The 19,227-nt window shown below is 31.5% G+C and overlaps 1 protein-coding gene across 3 annotated transcripts in view; it reads right to left on the reverse strand.

The window, feature by feature from the left end:
• The window catches only part of LOC131852409 (receptor-type tyrosine-protein phosphatase kappa), a 168,543-nt gene that overhangs the window by 76,816 nt on the left and 72,500 nt on the right, over positions 1-19,227 (reverse strand). For 2 of the 3 annotated variants that reach the window (XM_059203088.1, XM_059203086.1), the window contains exon 3: positions 10,455-10,985. In XM_059203088.1, coding sequence (XP_059059071.1) covers positions 10,455-10,650 — 196 coding nt within the window. In that variant the 5' untranslated portion in view covers positions 10,651-10,985. Of the gene's footprint in view, positions 1-10,454; positions 10,986-12,966; positions 13,055-19,227 lie in introns of those variants that run through there. The other variant, XM_059203087.1, reaches the window with a different exon arrangement.

Genomic DNA, 19,227 nt, shown 5'->3' on the forward strand with positions numbered 1-19,227 from the left:
AAGGAAAATAGCATTGCACTGATTTGACAATTTATTTTTGTATTTTAAGGTATAGTATTCTACAATGATGTATAGAATTCATCAGGAATGATAACGTATCATTCCTGAGGAGAAAGTATTCATATTTCATCTGCTTTAGTACCGAACTAAACCAACGCAAAACAAGCAAATTCTTTCAAGAGTCATTGATTTCGTTTCTAGTTTGATATGAAGTTAGTTCTTATAACCCCAGCGTCGATATAATGGATATATTTTTTTAATTGGCTCCATATTTTCTTTGTATTTGTGTTTAGATAGAAGGCAGAGCGCGGTGTCCCTAATTGCGCGGGGCCGTAACAATTCTTACTATTCGGTTAATCCTACGCTAATAAGTGTATAGTTGCGTAGTTTTAAGGATTTAAACGTACATAGGGACAGACAGCGACAGCGACTTTGTTTTATATTATGTAATGCTTCATTTGCCCACATTCAGTTTCTTCATCAAAATTAAAAAAAGCACACTATTAAAATTTAATTTCATTAAAAGTTAATTTTGTGTCTGACGGAAATGTTACATTTTACGTAAAACGCAAAGCACCAGTCGGTTTTGAGGGAGGAGACTGCTTTTCCAGTTAATTAAAAGCCGGTAGTGGCCGGATGGTTTTACCGGTACGGTACACCGGCTTCCCGGTACGGCTTAGTGTTTATAATATCTTTATTAAGTTATCACTTATAAGCAATGTCTTTAGTGATGTTACGTATAATTTCTAGATTACGAATATGGGTTATTCACTGGTAAAATCACGATATTTTAATTCAATAATGAATTTTAAAGTACCTGCAATTTTGTATGTAGAAATATGCAATGGATGCACCATTGCATATTTGCTAGATGCACACTCGAACAGTGGGTATCACTGGGTGGCCTCAGTGATAGAAGATGACATGAGGATTAAAACAGGTCAATAAGCCCATACACGCATATTTCCTAAGAATTAATCACGATGGTTTCCAATGGAACCGCGTGGAGGTCGACAGTTTATACTAGGGAGAGAGGAAGGCTCTAGCGTCAGATCAGGGCCAACAATTTCAAGAATTTTGAAATCCCTACAAAAACCCGAGTGAGGATCATTAGTGACTAATAAAGGCAACCATCAGGCATTATGTCCGCCATTTATACATTTTTGTGTGCAAAAGAATAAATAAATAAATAATAAACTAAGAAATGTATAGTACAATTATGTAAAAAAAGAACATCTGTATACCATAGAACATGCTGTTTCCACGGCGCAAAGTACAACGTGGTTCATAACGGAGCGTGGGAGAGATATAGCGGAAGGCTGTGAGCGTCAGTTCCGGGAACAGCGCTAACGTGCCCCGCAATTAAAACCCGGTTTACCGGTTACTATGCACCCAAATTTCACTCGGGTATATTTACCTTTAATTATTTAGTTTATTATGACGGCCTTCGTAATGTAATCGTGAGGATAATGTTTTATTAAAAATATGGCCCATAATCTCGGATGCGTATTGCCGCTGTATTCTAAAAGTACCTAAATAACAATAAATAATCATGAAAATGGTAACGTTTTCTCAGTTGTACAATGAGAATAAAAAAGATTTTCCTCGTATTCGAGGAAAATATTAATATATTGTATGCATATATATACTTAAATATACACGAATATAAGATTTTTCCTTCCGAAAAATTGATATTCTCCTAATTGCTACAGACTTTAGAAACCGAAAATCAAATCCAGTTCCCTATTTTTTTTTATTATATTTTTGTTAAATACGAAAATTGTCAAAATTTTAGGGTATTGCATTGAAAGAGTAATTCCCATTTACATACCCATTTTTTGCTTGTTTGAAAATAATAAATAACCCTAATTATACTTAAAAACTTTAATAATAGTCACAAATCAATATGAAATTTTCCTTTGTCAGGTGTTTTAATGTATATGCAGAAAAAATATATAATATATAAAGATAATCTTTGGTAAAGGATTTTACAGTAGGTGTTCAACACTCGTGAAAGAGAATTGTAATATTTTACCTTCTTATTCCACGAGAGTAGATACTCCTTATCGATTATCGATATTATAAACCCTGGTTCATAGCACGATACATCAACAGCCCTACGGAAATTGAATGATTGTGTCACAATATACTTTTAAAATATAAAAACATAAAATAAATACCGTCATGACGGTTAACCATTATTTGGGAAGTCAAAAGCATTATCAATTGTCGACGTTAGCCAGAAATATAAAATATAAATTGACATATAGACAGTAATTAAGTACTTTTTTTCGATATCGGCCAGATTTGAAATAATCCATTCATTCATTCTATTGTGTATAATTCAGAGTAGTAAAGAATAAGGCCAGGATATTTCCGAAAATATTATTAGTAATAATAATAATATTTTTATTATTTATATATATTATCCAACGTATTCAGATATCATTACTACTGACAAGCAGTATATGCAACAGACAGGAATACTATTATAGCCTTTAAATCATTATCATCATCATTACATAGTATAAAATAAAGTCGATGTCGCTGCCTGCCTTTATGTATGCCTAAATCTTTAAAACTACGCAACGGATTATGAAGCTGTTTTTTATTAGTAGATAGAGTAATTCAAGAGAAAAGTTTATATGTATAATACTTTACATAAACAAATCAAGATGTATATTAACATTTAAAATTCTGGTTCTCTTCAGAATCATGTCTGTCTTACGGGCCCACGTCTCAGCTGTCAGTTTGGTTATTAACGACCTAGTTTGGTATTTTATTTCCTCAAAGATGAAACTAAATAAAAAAAATGTAAAACAAGGAAAGAAATGAAAATTTATTTAGTTTGGTCTTAATACGTTTACGTCTTTTTCTTTTATGTCTAAACGATTTTCCATCGACTTTATGAAAGAGCCGTCAGCTGTTTCTCATAAAAACCATATCGATGTTGTATCACAGAATACCAAATAGTTCTACGTAGCTATAAACTGTAGTATAAGAGTTCATATCTCGATTTAAATCCGACGTCAATGCCTCTTAAACTGCGCCACTTTCTTAGAGTGCCACTTTTGTTGGAGGGTTGCATGACTTTATTTGTTTCAGAACACGGAGGCTACGATTCATGTGAAAATATGATCTGGGATTATGAAATAGGGTTGTATATGTATATAGACTTTGCAACCCAACGTAATAATGTCAATAGCTAATACAAAAGGGTCCGGATAGAATTCGTCCATAAAATAGTCTATTTTGAGGGGTCTCATAATAAAAAGGAAACCTGTTCTTTTTACAGATGAATAAGATTTGAAATTTATCAAATAAACCTTCAGTACTTTGTAATAAAGTATTCAATTGACTATCAATAAAAGAGCTATACAAACAAGATAAGAATCAAGATAATATTTCATTACATAGAATGACCGAGGTAGACATAATACGAAGCTCTTCTATGCACCTCTACCTTATTTGCTATTATGTCGCTTGCTTTGTAACCCATGTTCCTATTCGAAGAGTAAGTCCGTGACATTGCAGATTAATATTCAGAAATGGCAACAAATGAGTAGTATTATTCATGGTCAAATAATTTTGACAACAGTTGCCACTATTAAATAGGTGAAATGTCAGTTTGAATGGCATTCCAAAACATACAAAAAAGCTCAACAATAAAATGAAAATGTAATTAGCGTAAACAGAAGTTACGAGTAGGGCCTAATTTCTGTTATATCGAACCTCTTCATACTATTGTTGTGAATTAAAATCTTACGGCACATATTTAAGACACGTTTTATTTCTTTTCACCATTTATACAGATAAAGCGAGATGACAGATGTGATCTATTTTCATTACCAACAATTTGAATTGACTCGCGCGGGACCATTACTGTTCGGCGGCATTTAATTCACGACGTCCTATTCAAAAGAATGACAGAATATCTAAAAGCAAATCCAATCCGTTACTCAGAACTAATTTGGTCGACCAACTATCAAATAATAAATACATAGCTAATGAGTTGCTCGCAGCTTAACCTCTATCTGAAGTGCCCATTTGAATTCCGATTTCCCACAAATTACATTGAACTTAATAACTTGACCCTGACCGGACCTTTCGTAAGGGTATCTTGTTTACCTATAGCCAACTGAAAAGGGCTAGGTAGTTGATCCCTTGGAAGATAGATTAGTGCTGCAAATCCCTGTCGAATATATATGTCATTACGCAGTTACCTGCGTAACGACGTTTATTAATTTACATTAATAAATATTAATTTAATTTCGCATCTTAACAACAAATACAATAGGATATTCCTAAAAACGTTAGATATATAATAATTATGTGTTACTACACTGCTTCGTTTATATTAAGTTTTATTCTCTATTTCACTCCTCCTCACTATTCATTTTGAAATAAAATATAGACTACGTCCATCATCGTAATAAAGTCTATCTTCACGGCCAATTTCGTTCCCTTCAGTAGTTTAGTTGTGGTCGGTAATAAACGTAAAGATATATAGACACAGTATCGTATTTGTAATAACTGCAACCCGCAAAGTAGCCTTAAATTTTTTGATAACAAATAGCCTATATTATTTTCGGTGAAATAAATTATTTTCTTATAATATTTCATTAATTCCATTTAGCCAATTCACCGTGAAAAGGTAACAAACAGACAAATATTTTCTGATTTATATGCTCAATGTACTGGTAGAGCTCATTGTAATAAAAACAAAAAAATACAGACTAATAAATGAATTAACTAAAAATGGCTATTAAGTTAAATTCTATGCAGTGGGAGCCAGAGGTGTAACAGCGAAATTTCTCCTCAATTTTCTATTAGATCTATCTAGACCTGCAGTAGGTTCTATACTAGAACTTGTATCTAATTACCAGATTTGGCTGGGCATGGAGAGAACCACGAGCGTTAATGGTGAGTGTTGACATACCTTGGCAAGTTACACCCGGGTCACAAGTCCTGGGGACTGTTCGAAGTTTCCCTCTCTGCCACACGATGGGCCCGACTACCGCACCGTAAATCCATGAATTATAAGAAGTTCATATATTCACTATAATTCGAAAAAGTCAGTCTGAAGAACTAAATAACGATGGATATGTTTTCTCTAATTTTAAATCGGATTACATTTAATAGGCATTACAGTACTAAATAAAATAAAAATTTGTTCACTCCATTCAACTTAACCTTTTTCGATAATATTAGGGTGCCGATAAACAGTAGTGTCTAGTAATAACCACAAATGTCTGTTTACCGCGTAACAGCGCCCTTATCCCGGGTAAACGGCGATATTATGTTGTGTAGGAGGATTTCCGTTAAGGAACTGCATGAGAAGGGTAGCTTTTGAATTCTAAAAGAGACCCAGAATTAATAAGAAAATATATTGGCGCCTTGTATATTGTGGTAGGCATTATTTCTTTGAGTCAATGTATATTTTATGAATCACGCTTAATTTACTGATATTTGATAATAATGTACGGGAATTTAATGAACGTATTTATGTTATCGTCTTATGACGACTTAATATACGACTAAGATTTGAATGAAATATGGTACAGAGATTAATCGTAATTCAGATAAATAAATAGATTATTAATTATTATAATTAGAGACTAGTAGGCGACTAGGCGAATTGGTTGTCAAGAGGTTGAGAGATCAAATCTGACCAACACAAAAAAATATAAAAACATTGACATCAATTCATAAATTAATCCGAGAGATAGTGGTACCCTACCACTATCTCTCGGATTAATTCTCTCTCCTCCTGTCATTGTCGATTGAAATACTTATACTCAGTGATTATGGGCCTGTAAAGTGTATTTTTTATGTTTACCTAAAAACGACAGTTGATAATGCTTCTGACTACGTCATTTAGAATAACAGTCACATAGGTAAGCTGTATGTTATTTTTATTTTGATTATTGCACATTAGCCTTTGCGATCTCTAATTAATATTTTGGATGTTTGAATACTCGTGAAGAATTACATATAGATAAAACATATCTTCAATTAATAGATACCTAAATATACGAGAGATTTTATAAAATTACTAGAATTCTAAATACTTTACAAAATTAGTGAAATTCTGAATTTTAATATGAAACTCACATGTATTTAAAAGGGATTTCTAAATTAGCTGCGATGGTACTGTAATTTTTCCCTAAAGTATATTATATTTATATTAATTCACTAAATATATGTTTTATAACTATATATAATATAAATGTTTTATAATATATATAATTTATATTTTCTAAGGCCCTCTATTCCATGTCTAGTATTATTTAATTTAATGTATCAAATATCTGTAACCTCATGCATTATATTATCGATAATAGTAGAAATAAATTAAACGCTGAATTCTTAATTCAATAGCTTAGACTTCCGCAAAAGCACCTAATGAAAATATTTAAAAAATTATCATGACCAGTCGAGTATAGAAAAAAAATAGTACTAAATTAACTGTGAACTAGTTGGCAAAAATCAGGGAATAACAGACATGGTCGCTATTTGTAAGGCGACGTCATTTATCTTGACCTAGACGCGGCCAACAGCCTTTGCAGACTATTTTCGTACAACGAACTCGGGTAAAATGATGCGTAGGTACTTTTTTGTACAGAATCAGTAACAACGTGAACAACTTTCTGCTGTGTTAATGCGTTTTTTATTCCTGACCTCATCTGTGAGTTGAATTCTATTTATATGCTAAATATTATGGGATTTTAATAATGATTTTATATCGTAAAAAAGTGTTAAGTGATTATTGGAAAAGTTTATCACTAAATGTTAAAAAATATTAGTCTTTTTTATAATTGAAGTTATTTTTTTAATTTATTTGTAATTAATTGCCATAGAGTTGATAACAACAAAATTTAAAAAAATCACTAGATTGAAAAACTGTTTTTTTTGTAGTCGGGAGAATACAAAGCCTGAATTGATAAGTAAATCTGGTTTAACGTAATATAAACTTAATGATGTAATAAAACCGTAATTTTCTCGTGACCTTTTCCTACATTTTTACATAGTAAAATAAGTCGCTTCCGCTGTCTGTTCGCTGAGATCTTTTAAGCTATACATTTTTTATTATACGCATTAGATTTTAATGCAGTTTCAGCAATAGATAGAGTCATTCGGGAGGAAGGTTTATATATTTATTATATGTACATCCATGCGAAGCCGGGGCGAGTAGCTATCTAGCGATATTTCGCATTTGCCAGATATACTCGTATTTTGTATAAGCCCGCACTAAGTCGGTAATTCATCATCGAATGCACTGTACTTTTGAGGAAGGTATATTATTTATTAATATTAAAAAATCTTAAAATTATATTATTACACGGAAAGATTTTACAGGTATAATGTAAATGAGCTGTAAGTAACTGCCTGAAAAATAAAAGAAGAGGCATCAATCACACATATTGTTAAATATTAGTTATGTATTAATTTTATTTATTCTACCTAATTAAAATTCAAAAATAAATCCTACTAAACTGAAATAAACCCAGATAATGGAAATTCCATATCTGTACGATATTCCAAAAGGAAACTGTACATTTATATTTAAAGACAGAGCTATTTTTACAAGAAAATCTCGTGGAAAATTTTAAGATACAAGCCTATTTTTAAATTCAAATCGGGGTATTCCGTGACGTAGGTACACATTCAGTGCCAGACGCACGGGCAATTCCAATAACAATTTGATTGTATCGAATATTGGCGAAATATGTGGGATTTACATTTTATAGCTCTGCATACCTGCTGCAAATCTTTTACTGACTGAAAGTACATGATATTGTGGTTGTTTTATATTCGATGTTTTTGTTTCGAACTACTCTAATACTCTTGCCCACAGCTGACCTTTACAGTTTCACCAAACGATAGGGACGAGTGCAGATGGCACTCCAAACCCGTGAAAGGATTTATGGAGCGGCTGAAGGCCAACTTCCGCCTAACGGATATGACTTTAGTCTGAGGACACCACTGGAGGTTCGAAGCCTCAAGCCATCGTAATTTCGATCCCTGTTTGAATTGTATGGGTGATTTGATTATTCGATATAGATGGTACTAAAATTAGGTACTGTAGTAATAAATGTTATATTAATTTGTTGTTGTTACATAATTGTATGATTTCTTATAAATACTTACAGGTTGGATATATCTAATGGGACTTTCATTTACAGACCAAATAACACTAAAGTTTATGCTATATATTATTATGTTGTTGCTGTAATTTTTGATAATAATTTCATATAATAATTCCAGTTGTTTGCAGTACATACAATATATACTGGATTATTCATTGTGAAATTAATTAAATTCTCCCCACATTTATTTACATTGATTGTTTAATTTATATATTGTATTATGTTGATTTTGTTTGTTAGTACGGATATTGTAATGATTTTGCGGTGTTCATAATACTAGCTATTAATAGTAAATCTAATATTTGTGTTATTGTGTTTTTTTAATAAATATGTATGTTTATATCTTGTATTTAGTAATAATATAACTATCAATACTGATCCATACTTCCTTACTAAAATTGTAAATAGAAGAATGAGTCTGGCTGTTTTTTTAGCTTTTAACTACTAAACAGCTGAATGAAATGTTGGATTGTGTCATGATGATGTATACAGTTTATCTAAAAAGCAGAAGTCGCGAGTAACGGCTAGTATATTATATTTATAAGAATACTACATCAAATTAATAATAATAATAATCTTAGGACAATTCACACAGCGCCATCTAGACTCAAGTTAAGTTAGCTAAAGCATGTATTATGGGTACTAGATAATTGATACAAATACATAGATATTATTTTTTCGTACATACATATTATACATAGAAAACACCCAGAGCGATACAAACAATCATACTAATGAATAAAAATATTTGTGCCGTGTGAGGAATCGACCTGCGACCAAACGTAAAGCGGTGTGCTAAACCTAAACCTAGACCACCAGAGGTTGTCATTAAATTTATTAAATTTTTCATTGTTCAATAGTATGTGGTTGCTAGTCTCTCCTTGTTTTTACCCTTTATTTCTTGACATTACAGACAAAAACTAAACATCGCACGATGTTTGCGTGTTTTGAAGTGTACTGTTGTGTTTATTCGTCTGTGTTCGTTCTCCTTGGCCCCTTTTAAGTGTTTGTGAGCTGCAGAAGAATGAGCATCAAAGTAAACAAGCAACAAGGTAAACTCACCAAACTTTACATGCTTCCACTTAATTTGTACTATCCTTAAATATTTTTCTTGGTATACATTTTTTAAAATTTGTATTCAGTCATTAATTAATATGTATATAAACTGATGACTGTCTACATACATGGAAGATATATGACAAAAACTTATATAAAGCACAAAATGAGAATTACCAATAAATCTGTGGACTACTGTTAAAAAACAGAGCGATTGTCACTAGCATATTCTGGGAAGATTCAATTAATATTTAATGATTGGTTTATTTGAATCGGTAACAAAAAAGTTAAACGGGTATTAAGTCGCGGGCTCAACTAGTTAGCAAAATAACCGATAAAACCCAAATAGTCTTTATAATTTATAATATGACCGTCCATTCATAAATAAATACCGCATCATAAAAAATAGCCAATAAATCATCGCCCACTAAATACCGGTATGTCGTCACCATTGTTTTTCAGAACACGACATTTTTCCGGTAGACATAAACTGTAAAATAACGGAAGATTGAAACATAAAATCAATTCCGAAAAATTATAATTTTATCATGAAATATGTGACCTTGACTTTGTATGAATGATTTATTTTTAATACGATTAAACAAACACGAAGCTGTATTCGAATTCGAAAGGTAGAGTCACGTACAAGTTCAAGTAAAATACATTTAGTACTTTGTCATAGTGACATTATTTATGCTTTAAAGTATTCTTAAACATAACTCTAACAGTATTATTTTGACATAGTACCAAAGTATTTCAGTATCATTAATTGTCATTGCATAACTACTACAATAGTTTATTGTACCCTGATATTTGTCTTTTTGTTATTGCAATTTTGCCTTCATATAGTATTTATATTACATAGTTCCATTATTTGAATACTGTAACTAGCGACATATGTATATTATAATTGATATGCATAAATTATATTAGCCTATGACTACATTGAAAACTACATTGAAAGAATGTAGTTTACATTTTATTACATAATAATATTTAATTTAGCGTCCAATAAGGTCAATATATTGCGACTTAAGTTTTTGTAATGACCAAAGTCGTACTTGATCGTACTAGTGTCAAAATCGTGATTATCCTACATCACGATTTTGACCACCTTTTAATTTGCATTCCCGAACAAAAAATAGAACAACTTCATTTTTCATATTAACATACATACAGCGTGGGCCATATTTGAAATTATCAATAAAAACCAAATAACATATTTTTATAAAACTGTTTATTACTCACCAAAAGATATGAGGCCGCTGTTTAGCATGGTCAGCTTGATACTGTTAGGTATCGACACAAGACTCGTTGTGCCCGACGTTCGCATATCTTTCTTCTTCGGCTTCTTCTCCATGTCGTACCTGGTGGTAGACCGCGACCGGTGCTTCCTCTGGCTGGTCGCCACCGACGAACCGCGCTGCCCAGTCCGCGATGACATTTTGGCCAAACGATTATAAGCCCACCAATTTAAATACCACACAACGGACTCCTAACTCTTTAGTAATACATATCCATTTAAATTATACCGATATTACGATCACATTCACTTTTCTATATATAAAAATTGGTACGTATCACTAGAAGTGTTTTAAAAATAGCCCTAAATATAATTAGTAAGCGTAATAATAATTTTATATCAAAACATTAATATTTACACTTTGTACAATTCGACGCGATAGCTTTTGATGGTAACATTAAAGGGAGCACAGACTTTAGTGGCAATATCATAATAATACAATCATTGTTGTTTGTTATGTGATCCGCTTACGACACCTGAAACAAAAGAAAAACATATAAGTAAAAGGTAACATGTAAGCAATAATCGATATTAATACATCCAGTTAGACTCTGCACAGAGTAGTCTTCATGAGGTAGTATCGCCTATTTCAAACGCCGAGTTAAATATGTTACCTGTGTTTTCGTTGAAAGGAGAGATAAAACGCTAAAATTACATGGTATTTAGTCCTGCGGAATGGACATATAAGAGGAGTACACAGGCTACAAGACTCACCAACAAATGGACCGGCAGCTTGTTTGACATTCCATTTATATAAAACATATATTCTATACTAATACTCGCGAGTTGACCCGAATGATTTAAGATAAAATGTGGCTAAGTCTATTTTTTGTAACGGATACTTTGAGAAATTATCCGCGATCCTAAAGACTATCGATCAGTATACTTCCTACAATGATTTTTTGGGATGATGTTAAAGAAAGTGCTTTATCACTATCATTGAGTATCCATTATTCTAAACTATACATAGGTATAAGAACATCTCAATTAGTAAAACAGAATATAAAAGATGTAGTATCATCGAACAAATATTGGAACAATATAACAAAAGTGGCGTAATGGAAACAGCCGACTAAAATTATATGAATCAATCAATCTTTCAAAAGAGATGATCAATGTTGCAGTGCTTTGAGGATTATTCGCCGCTTTCTGACTTATTGGTTTTAATGTCCATCAGATAAATTGCTTAGGATGCAATACTGTTAAATCTTTTATTTTTCTCTTTCAATAAATATGATTGGAGTTGCGATTTATTGTTTGTCTATTGTTTATGTAAGTGTATATTACAGTACATTCTGAACTCCATGGTTAGAAAATAATTTATAATTCATGAATAATTTTTTAGCATATATATATTTATTATAAATCATGTTTACGTAAGTTAAATTACTACTTTTAATAATATTAGTAAAGATATACCTATTAGGTTAAAGATATAACTAATTGTGCCAGTCAGTTCTTTTGGACACTATCTGAATTTGACTTTTCACGACTTGGTTGTGAAAAGCTAAATTTGGAGTGAACGAATCTTAATGAAATTTAACGTTAAGATATATTGAGTATAACGTTAGGATATATTACCTTTTTCAGATAAACAACAACATATGTCCATCTCCAACATCGTCCAACATATTTTCATTTTGGAATCTTAATAATTTTCTTTTGTTTTACACTCAATAAGAAATATTGCCATTACTACAGTATATTAAAACACCATACCTAGAAACGTATTTGAGTTTACTCTGTAATTTGCGAGTCACTAACATTACTCGTGCGTAAAAATAACTGACCCGAAATATTAGGTACTTGGATATTTTTAAGTAGACACCTAACTGCACAATTAGTACACAGATTAATTTATATTACTTTATACTATAATATTAATATTTAATATTAACATATACAAAAAATTACTTCAATATCATATGTTACATATATCAGGTATATTTTAAGGTCAATCCAAAAACGAAAAAAAAATCATTAAGACACTTTCTTAAAAATTATATCAGAATCTAGAATGGCTACACATGAATGGTACCACGGGTGTCACATGTAACGTGATGTCCATAGTGCTTTACATGTATATAGACAACTTTTACCGTTTACTATCTAAAGCACCATCTACGTGTTTGCCATTGCAATTAATTAAGATGAATAAGAATTCTACATAATTAATTAAGCCTATATTAATTAAAAAATCTCAATCAATTAGGGATTCCAATTAAGATTTGCTACAAGCCCAAACAACTAAATGTTGATAGAAAAGAGAACTATAAAATCTCGAGAACGTACAGCTGTCTGTCGTAAATTTTGTATAAAACACTATTCTGTTCGTATATATAAGCGATGGTTACCACTCACCATTAGGTGAGCCGCCGAGCTAGTTAGGCAGTCTATAATATATAATTAAAAATATTTTAGGAGTATAAATATTCTAAATCTTGAACATGTACTTACTTATTCGAATTTCAAATCATCAATACACGTAATTATTTTTAATTTGAAATTTAAAAAAAGAATTTATTACTACAACCATCAGTCTGTGCTGGTTCGCGTCTCTGTGTGAACTAACTAAATTTCCATATATCAATGGTCCAGATAATGCCAACGACAAACACCAGTGGTTTCTTGCTATCTTGCCAAAAAATACACAAATCACATACATATAGTTATATGTATAGTATCTATATACACTCCATCATTGAGATTGATTTATTAAAACAATTAGAATGTACCTTAGTTGTTCAATGTTACAATTATAGTGTAATTATAGCCAAATTTATAATAAAAAGTGTACTTTCGAAATATTCAAGTAATATATTTCATTTTGAAATAAATTAAATCCTGTAATAACAAGCAGAATACTTTTCTTTATATTAATTCACGTAGGCATAGTCTTGTGATAAAATAGTTTTAATATTAATTTATACTAGTTGTTGTGGTTGGGTTCTTTTGCGTCGAGATAGTTTTTATAGTAAATAAATAAGGTGGCCTTTTGCGGAACAAAATTATAGTACTTTAATAATTTTTAAAATTAAGTCAAGACTCTTATATGTCGACACCAAACAATCTATTATAACTGTAATCGATAAGGAGCTCGTATATACTCATAACACTAGTTTTATCCCAGCTTGGATTGTTGTACAATTTACAGGAGCAGTAGCTGATTCACATTATTGTTATAATACTATTTTAGAAACAACTGCAGACAACAAAAAACGAGCTGAAAAGACAGAGCAGGTGGTTTTTTCTTCTTTAACAATAATCTTTCAAGGCGTGCTCAATTCCAATTGAACCTGACAACGTGCCAAAAGGTACAGAAAGTCAGTTATTCAGTGCACATAAAACCAAAAATAATAACAACTGGACAATTCACACACCGCCATCTACTCCCAAGCTAAGTCGAACTTTTTATGTGAGTACTAGGTGCAATGTACACACACTAATGCATCCAGACCAATACAAACACTCATACTCATAAATACAAATGTTTTCATCCTGCGTGTAATCGAACCCGCGACCATCGGAAGTACAATCGGTCGGGTAGTGGTTTAGAACACCACTAAACGGTTACACTACCTGGGCTGTCAAATTGATTCATGTTAATGAATATCCATATGATATGAATTTATAATCTGTTATCTACTGAATATTTATTCTATTGTTATTTGAATATTTAGTGCGATTAAGCTGTATTTGTATCATATATCATAAGTTTCAAATCGACGGTGCAAGGTTGAATGTAAAGCGGATTTGTTTTAATAATTTATAATACACACGGCGCCATTTAGTCCAAATCTAAGCAGAACTTGTATAATAGATATTAATAACTGATAGATATACTTATGTACATTTTTTTGTAAATAAACTTCTTTGCTTGCATTTACCGTGGGGGTTTCGGATTCATCGTGTGGCAGAGAGGGAAACTCCGGGCTGTTCCCGGGACTTGCGACCCGGGTGTAGGTTTAACCTTTTGCCGACATACATTAAAAACACTTGGACATACAATTATACTCAGAAATACAAATGATTGTATCGTGCGAGGATTGAAGTCGTGACCATCGAAAGTAAAGCGCTGTGCCACACTGTTCGAGCAGTTAGGCTGCCGAGGTGTTTTATGGGATAGTTACGTAGCTATGGTATTAGGTTTACAATTAGTGATAAATTTAAATTCCTTAGCCATGAGTGTGATTTATTCACGGAAATGTAAACGAAACGCTGGTGTATGTGTAATTTATTATGTTTAGTTTAACATTTATTAAATGAAAATATCAGATTTAAGAGTGTACGGTATACGATTATAATATACGACAGTAAAGCTTTTAAATTAAATGTGAAATCGATTTCTGTACTGCTTAGATATTGTATCACGGAAAAAAACTAATAAATTAAGCTAAGACCTAAATCCCTGATATTAGTTGAACAAAAAAAAACGCAATGAAATCGGACACACAAAGATAAAAACACCCCTCTTTTTCTGTCGTAGATAGACAGTCATAAAAGCACATATATAAAAATCATTTATAATTGTATTACTCATTTCCGAAAACAAAACATGATCGAAACAAGTTTCATTAAAATTCCTAAATAAATGGTATCTTCAAATACAACCCACAAATAGAGTTTGCGGGAAAATCGAACGCAAAACCGATATTTAATGATGGAATGTTGTTTAAAATTTCTGTACTGTTCATTAAAACAATTACGTAGTAATTAATCATATTCTATATAATAGTCACGGATGGGTCATATTATAAATATTTTGTAGGCTAGCATACATATGTTTTAAAAAATCACTCATAAAGTGATATCCTCGTTCTTCCTTCTGCTTTAAATACGCATAATTTCATTTTTCTACTGAACCTAGTTAAACAAAGATATTTATATAAATACTAGAGGGTGCGTGTGTGCGCGGGCCTCAAGAGGCCCGCGAGGCGTTGTCGTTGATTTTTTTTGTGAAGACGGTTTTCTTTTCCCTGATATTAGTTGAACAAAAATAATACGAAACCTAACCTAACCTACCTTTTTGTTTACTATATTATTCTGAGGCCATAATTTCTACTGTAAGTCGCAATACAAAACCTAACCTAACCTACCTTTCTATATACCATTTCGACCTGTGGCTTTAATTTTTATTGCAACGGGCACAATACAAAACCTCACATTACCTACCTTTCTGTATACTATATTAATTTGGGTTCACAGTTTTTAATGTAGAAATCATAATACAAAACCTAAACTAAGCTACCTATTTGTTTACTATACCATTCTATATACCATTACGACTTTTTATTTTTTTTTATTTTGGCTTAGCTACCCGGGTGGCAAAAACATTTCGTCCATACATTGTCAACTCCTTCTAATAGTTTAGTATAACCGATGTAACAACTTAGTTTTCATAATAATGTTTTCCAAATAATTTTGATAAAAGCCTTAGGGTTATTATTTATCGTAGGTAAAGGACCTATGAGCGCTGGCAATACTGAGATTTAATGCCATCCCATAAAAGCGGACTCGCTGCATGGTTACTATGTACCAAAATAAAAAAATCTTCCAAATTTTGGACACACTTAGTAAATAAACGAAAATCTATGCCTGGTGTTGCCCCCTAATTTTACAAAAAATTGCATAAAACTATTAAGATGAGATTTATAATAGACTTTTATTTTTAAAAAAATGTCGAAAAAAAACGAAAATCGGGGAAAATTTGTGGCCTATATAATTCTTCTTATCTTTGCTCCATAGAAGTCAACATGCTGTAAGGAATAAAATAGTACTCCAAAAATGAGTTTTCTAAACTTGTTTTTCTGTCTTGAATGATTCCTTTTTAAATAGATAGACAGTCATAAAAGCACATATATAAAAATCATTACACTTCAAAATCTGTGTAAAGTATGTCAATAAAAAAGACGTTATGTATTACTCATTTCCGAAAACAAAACATGATCGAAACAAGTTTCATTAAAATTCCTAAATAAATGGTATCTTCAAATACAACCCACAAATAGAGTTTGCGGGAAAAGTAACAAGAATTTGTTTATTGAAATCGCTCCAACATGCGTGCGCTCCGTTTTATGAATGAAACACGGATGGTGGGCGAAATGGTGACGCAAAACCGATATTTAATGATGGAATGTTGTTTAAAATTTCATATGATATCCGCTTCGGGACTCCGGTGCATTAAAACAATTACGTAGTAATTAATTAATATAAAAAAATTAGGCAGGCAATTTCTTATCTCTTTATTTATTTTATCTAGATAGGTAAATAGTTTACTAGATAGTCTATATAATAGTCTGTATAAAGTCGTCCACCTCAGTCTCATCTATTTCAGCCATCAAGTAGCTTGATTTGTAAGCTTTGCCATTAGGCATATTTATTTTATTTACATAATTCTGACTACTAATGGGTCATATTATAAATATTTTGTAGGCTAACATATATATACATATGTTTTAATGTTAAAATATAAATCATCTCTGATGACGGCAATCTGACACGGTAGCGCTGATATGCTGCCCCGTTTAGCCAGTAGTCCTCCTTCATAAAGTGATATCCTCGTTCTTCCTTCTGCTTTAAATACGCATAATTTCAGCAAAAACGCGATTGAAAATATTACAAAATTTTTACAAAAACTAAATCTCCCATAGCTTCATTTGAAAAGAGAACAGAGTTCCTAGTCGGTTCTACTCATCTGAACCATATAATATACTGAACAGATGATAATTTTGACTTATCATTAGGTCTATTACCTAGTCAATCTAGTTAAACAAAGATATTTATATAATATATTTGTTAATAAAGATTTCTATTTATTTGACTTTCATCGCCAGCATTCCTTGGCGGCATTGTTCAAGATATGCGGATAACCGGTGGGCAATTTGCCCGGGCTAATTACCCACCTATTGATAATGTCCATTTGAACACATTATCGGCTACTCATGACTTCTTGCCAGAAATGTTGACGTACAGTCATAATGACGTAGTGCGTGGGCGCATGTGTATATTTGTGTGAAAATACCAAAAGACATATTTGCATTCGTGAAATGTTCCGTTGTTTTGAAATATACTAATCCACGTACAAGGTAATGTGTTATTCGGTTTCTCAATAAAAGTTCTCATGTTTATATTTTAATAGCTGCCCCGCGCAATTTCGTTTGTGTCACATTTTCCTCGTTCTTGCAACATTTTTCATTGCAGCTCTGCCCCTAATGACCGTAGCGTTATGTTAAAAAGCCTATAAGCCGACCTTAATAAATGGGCTACCCAACATTTAAGAATTTTTAAAATTAGATCATTAGTACCTACTGTAGATTATCCCAAACAATTTAAACTCATAAACTTCCTTTTAGTTGTATTAGTGTATATAATATTAATATTCTTTGTTAGTTTTCAGTATTTTTTGTACGTTTAAAACGCTTCAATTCAACCAATAAAATATCCTGAAATTTAAACATGTATATAATAATAACATATACAATAAAACTTTGAAAGTATAACGAATACGATCAAACGGACGAAGTTGACAGTAAAAACTAGTTTGCTATAATTTGTTATTAGCACATTCCATTCAACTTGTTTGGATGTTATATTAGGTAAAATTTAACAGGATCAGTTAATCGAAGACGACTAAGCTTTAATAAACTTAATTGTAGTTAACTGAAGCGTTAAAATAAACAAAATTTAACATTTCTCTTTGAGACGTTATTAGTTTGATCTAAACGAAATATAAATAAAGATATCTAAAAAAATATAATTCATCTAAGCATCACTATAGTACTTATACACCAAAATAATCTATACTAATCCATATAAAATGCAACAAAAGTAGTTGCTAATTTTTCGTGACGAGTCCGCGTTCCGAATGAGTGTTAAAAAATATAACTATTCACAGTCATATTTTTTTAATTCTACCACTCATTCGAAGGTTCTTATTTTAAGTTTATTTAAATAAAGATTATTTCTATTTCTGTCTTATCAATGTCAAAGTGTACCTGTCTGTTACCATTAGACGACTAAACAGCTGAACGGATCTCAATGAAAGACATGAAGATAGCTTGTATCCCAAGGGCTGATAAATGCTATTTTTATATAAAAAAATAGAATTAATAATAAGTAAAAGGTCTATTCGATTGATAATATGCTATAGGTGGGTCTATAAATAACATAACAATCCATATTTCAGAAGTGGCAATTGAAATATGTAAAAATCGAAACAATATAAATATTTTGTTAGTATAAAATACCATTTGTTGTGAGTTGCTAATTGGTATAATCCTATACCTACACCCAGTTGCCATGAATACGTCTACGATACGAGCATTTTTATTAAAAAATGATAGCTCGAGTTTAAATATTTAATATTATAAATGCGAAAGTTTGTGAAAATATATGGTAATAGTGAGAATATATGGAATAGATGAATGTTTATTACTTTTTCACGCAGTAACTACTGTACTGCTTTTGATGAAACTTTACAGTAATCTAGCTTATATACATCAGAATAAAACATAGGCTACATATTCCATGCGGGTGAAACCATAGGCTCAGATAGTATTACATAAAAATAGAAAAGCTTATTTGGCTTTCACTATATTTTTTAGTATGCGTATGTGCTATAGAATATTCTAGCTTTCTCTTAAATGCATATATAGTGGTCAATGAGAGCGGAACTTTGAAGTTCTGACCCGACACCGGACGGTCGAAACGGGCCGTCGG

This window comes from Achroia grisella, unplaced genomic scaffold (genome assembly GCF_030625045.1).
Source record: "Achroia grisella isolate CSIRO2021 unplaced genomic scaffold, CSIRO_AGI_Agris_v1 utg848, whole genome shotgun sequence".
NCBI lineage: Eukaryota > Metazoa > Arthropoda > Insecta > Lepidoptera > Pyralidae > Achroia > Achroia grisella.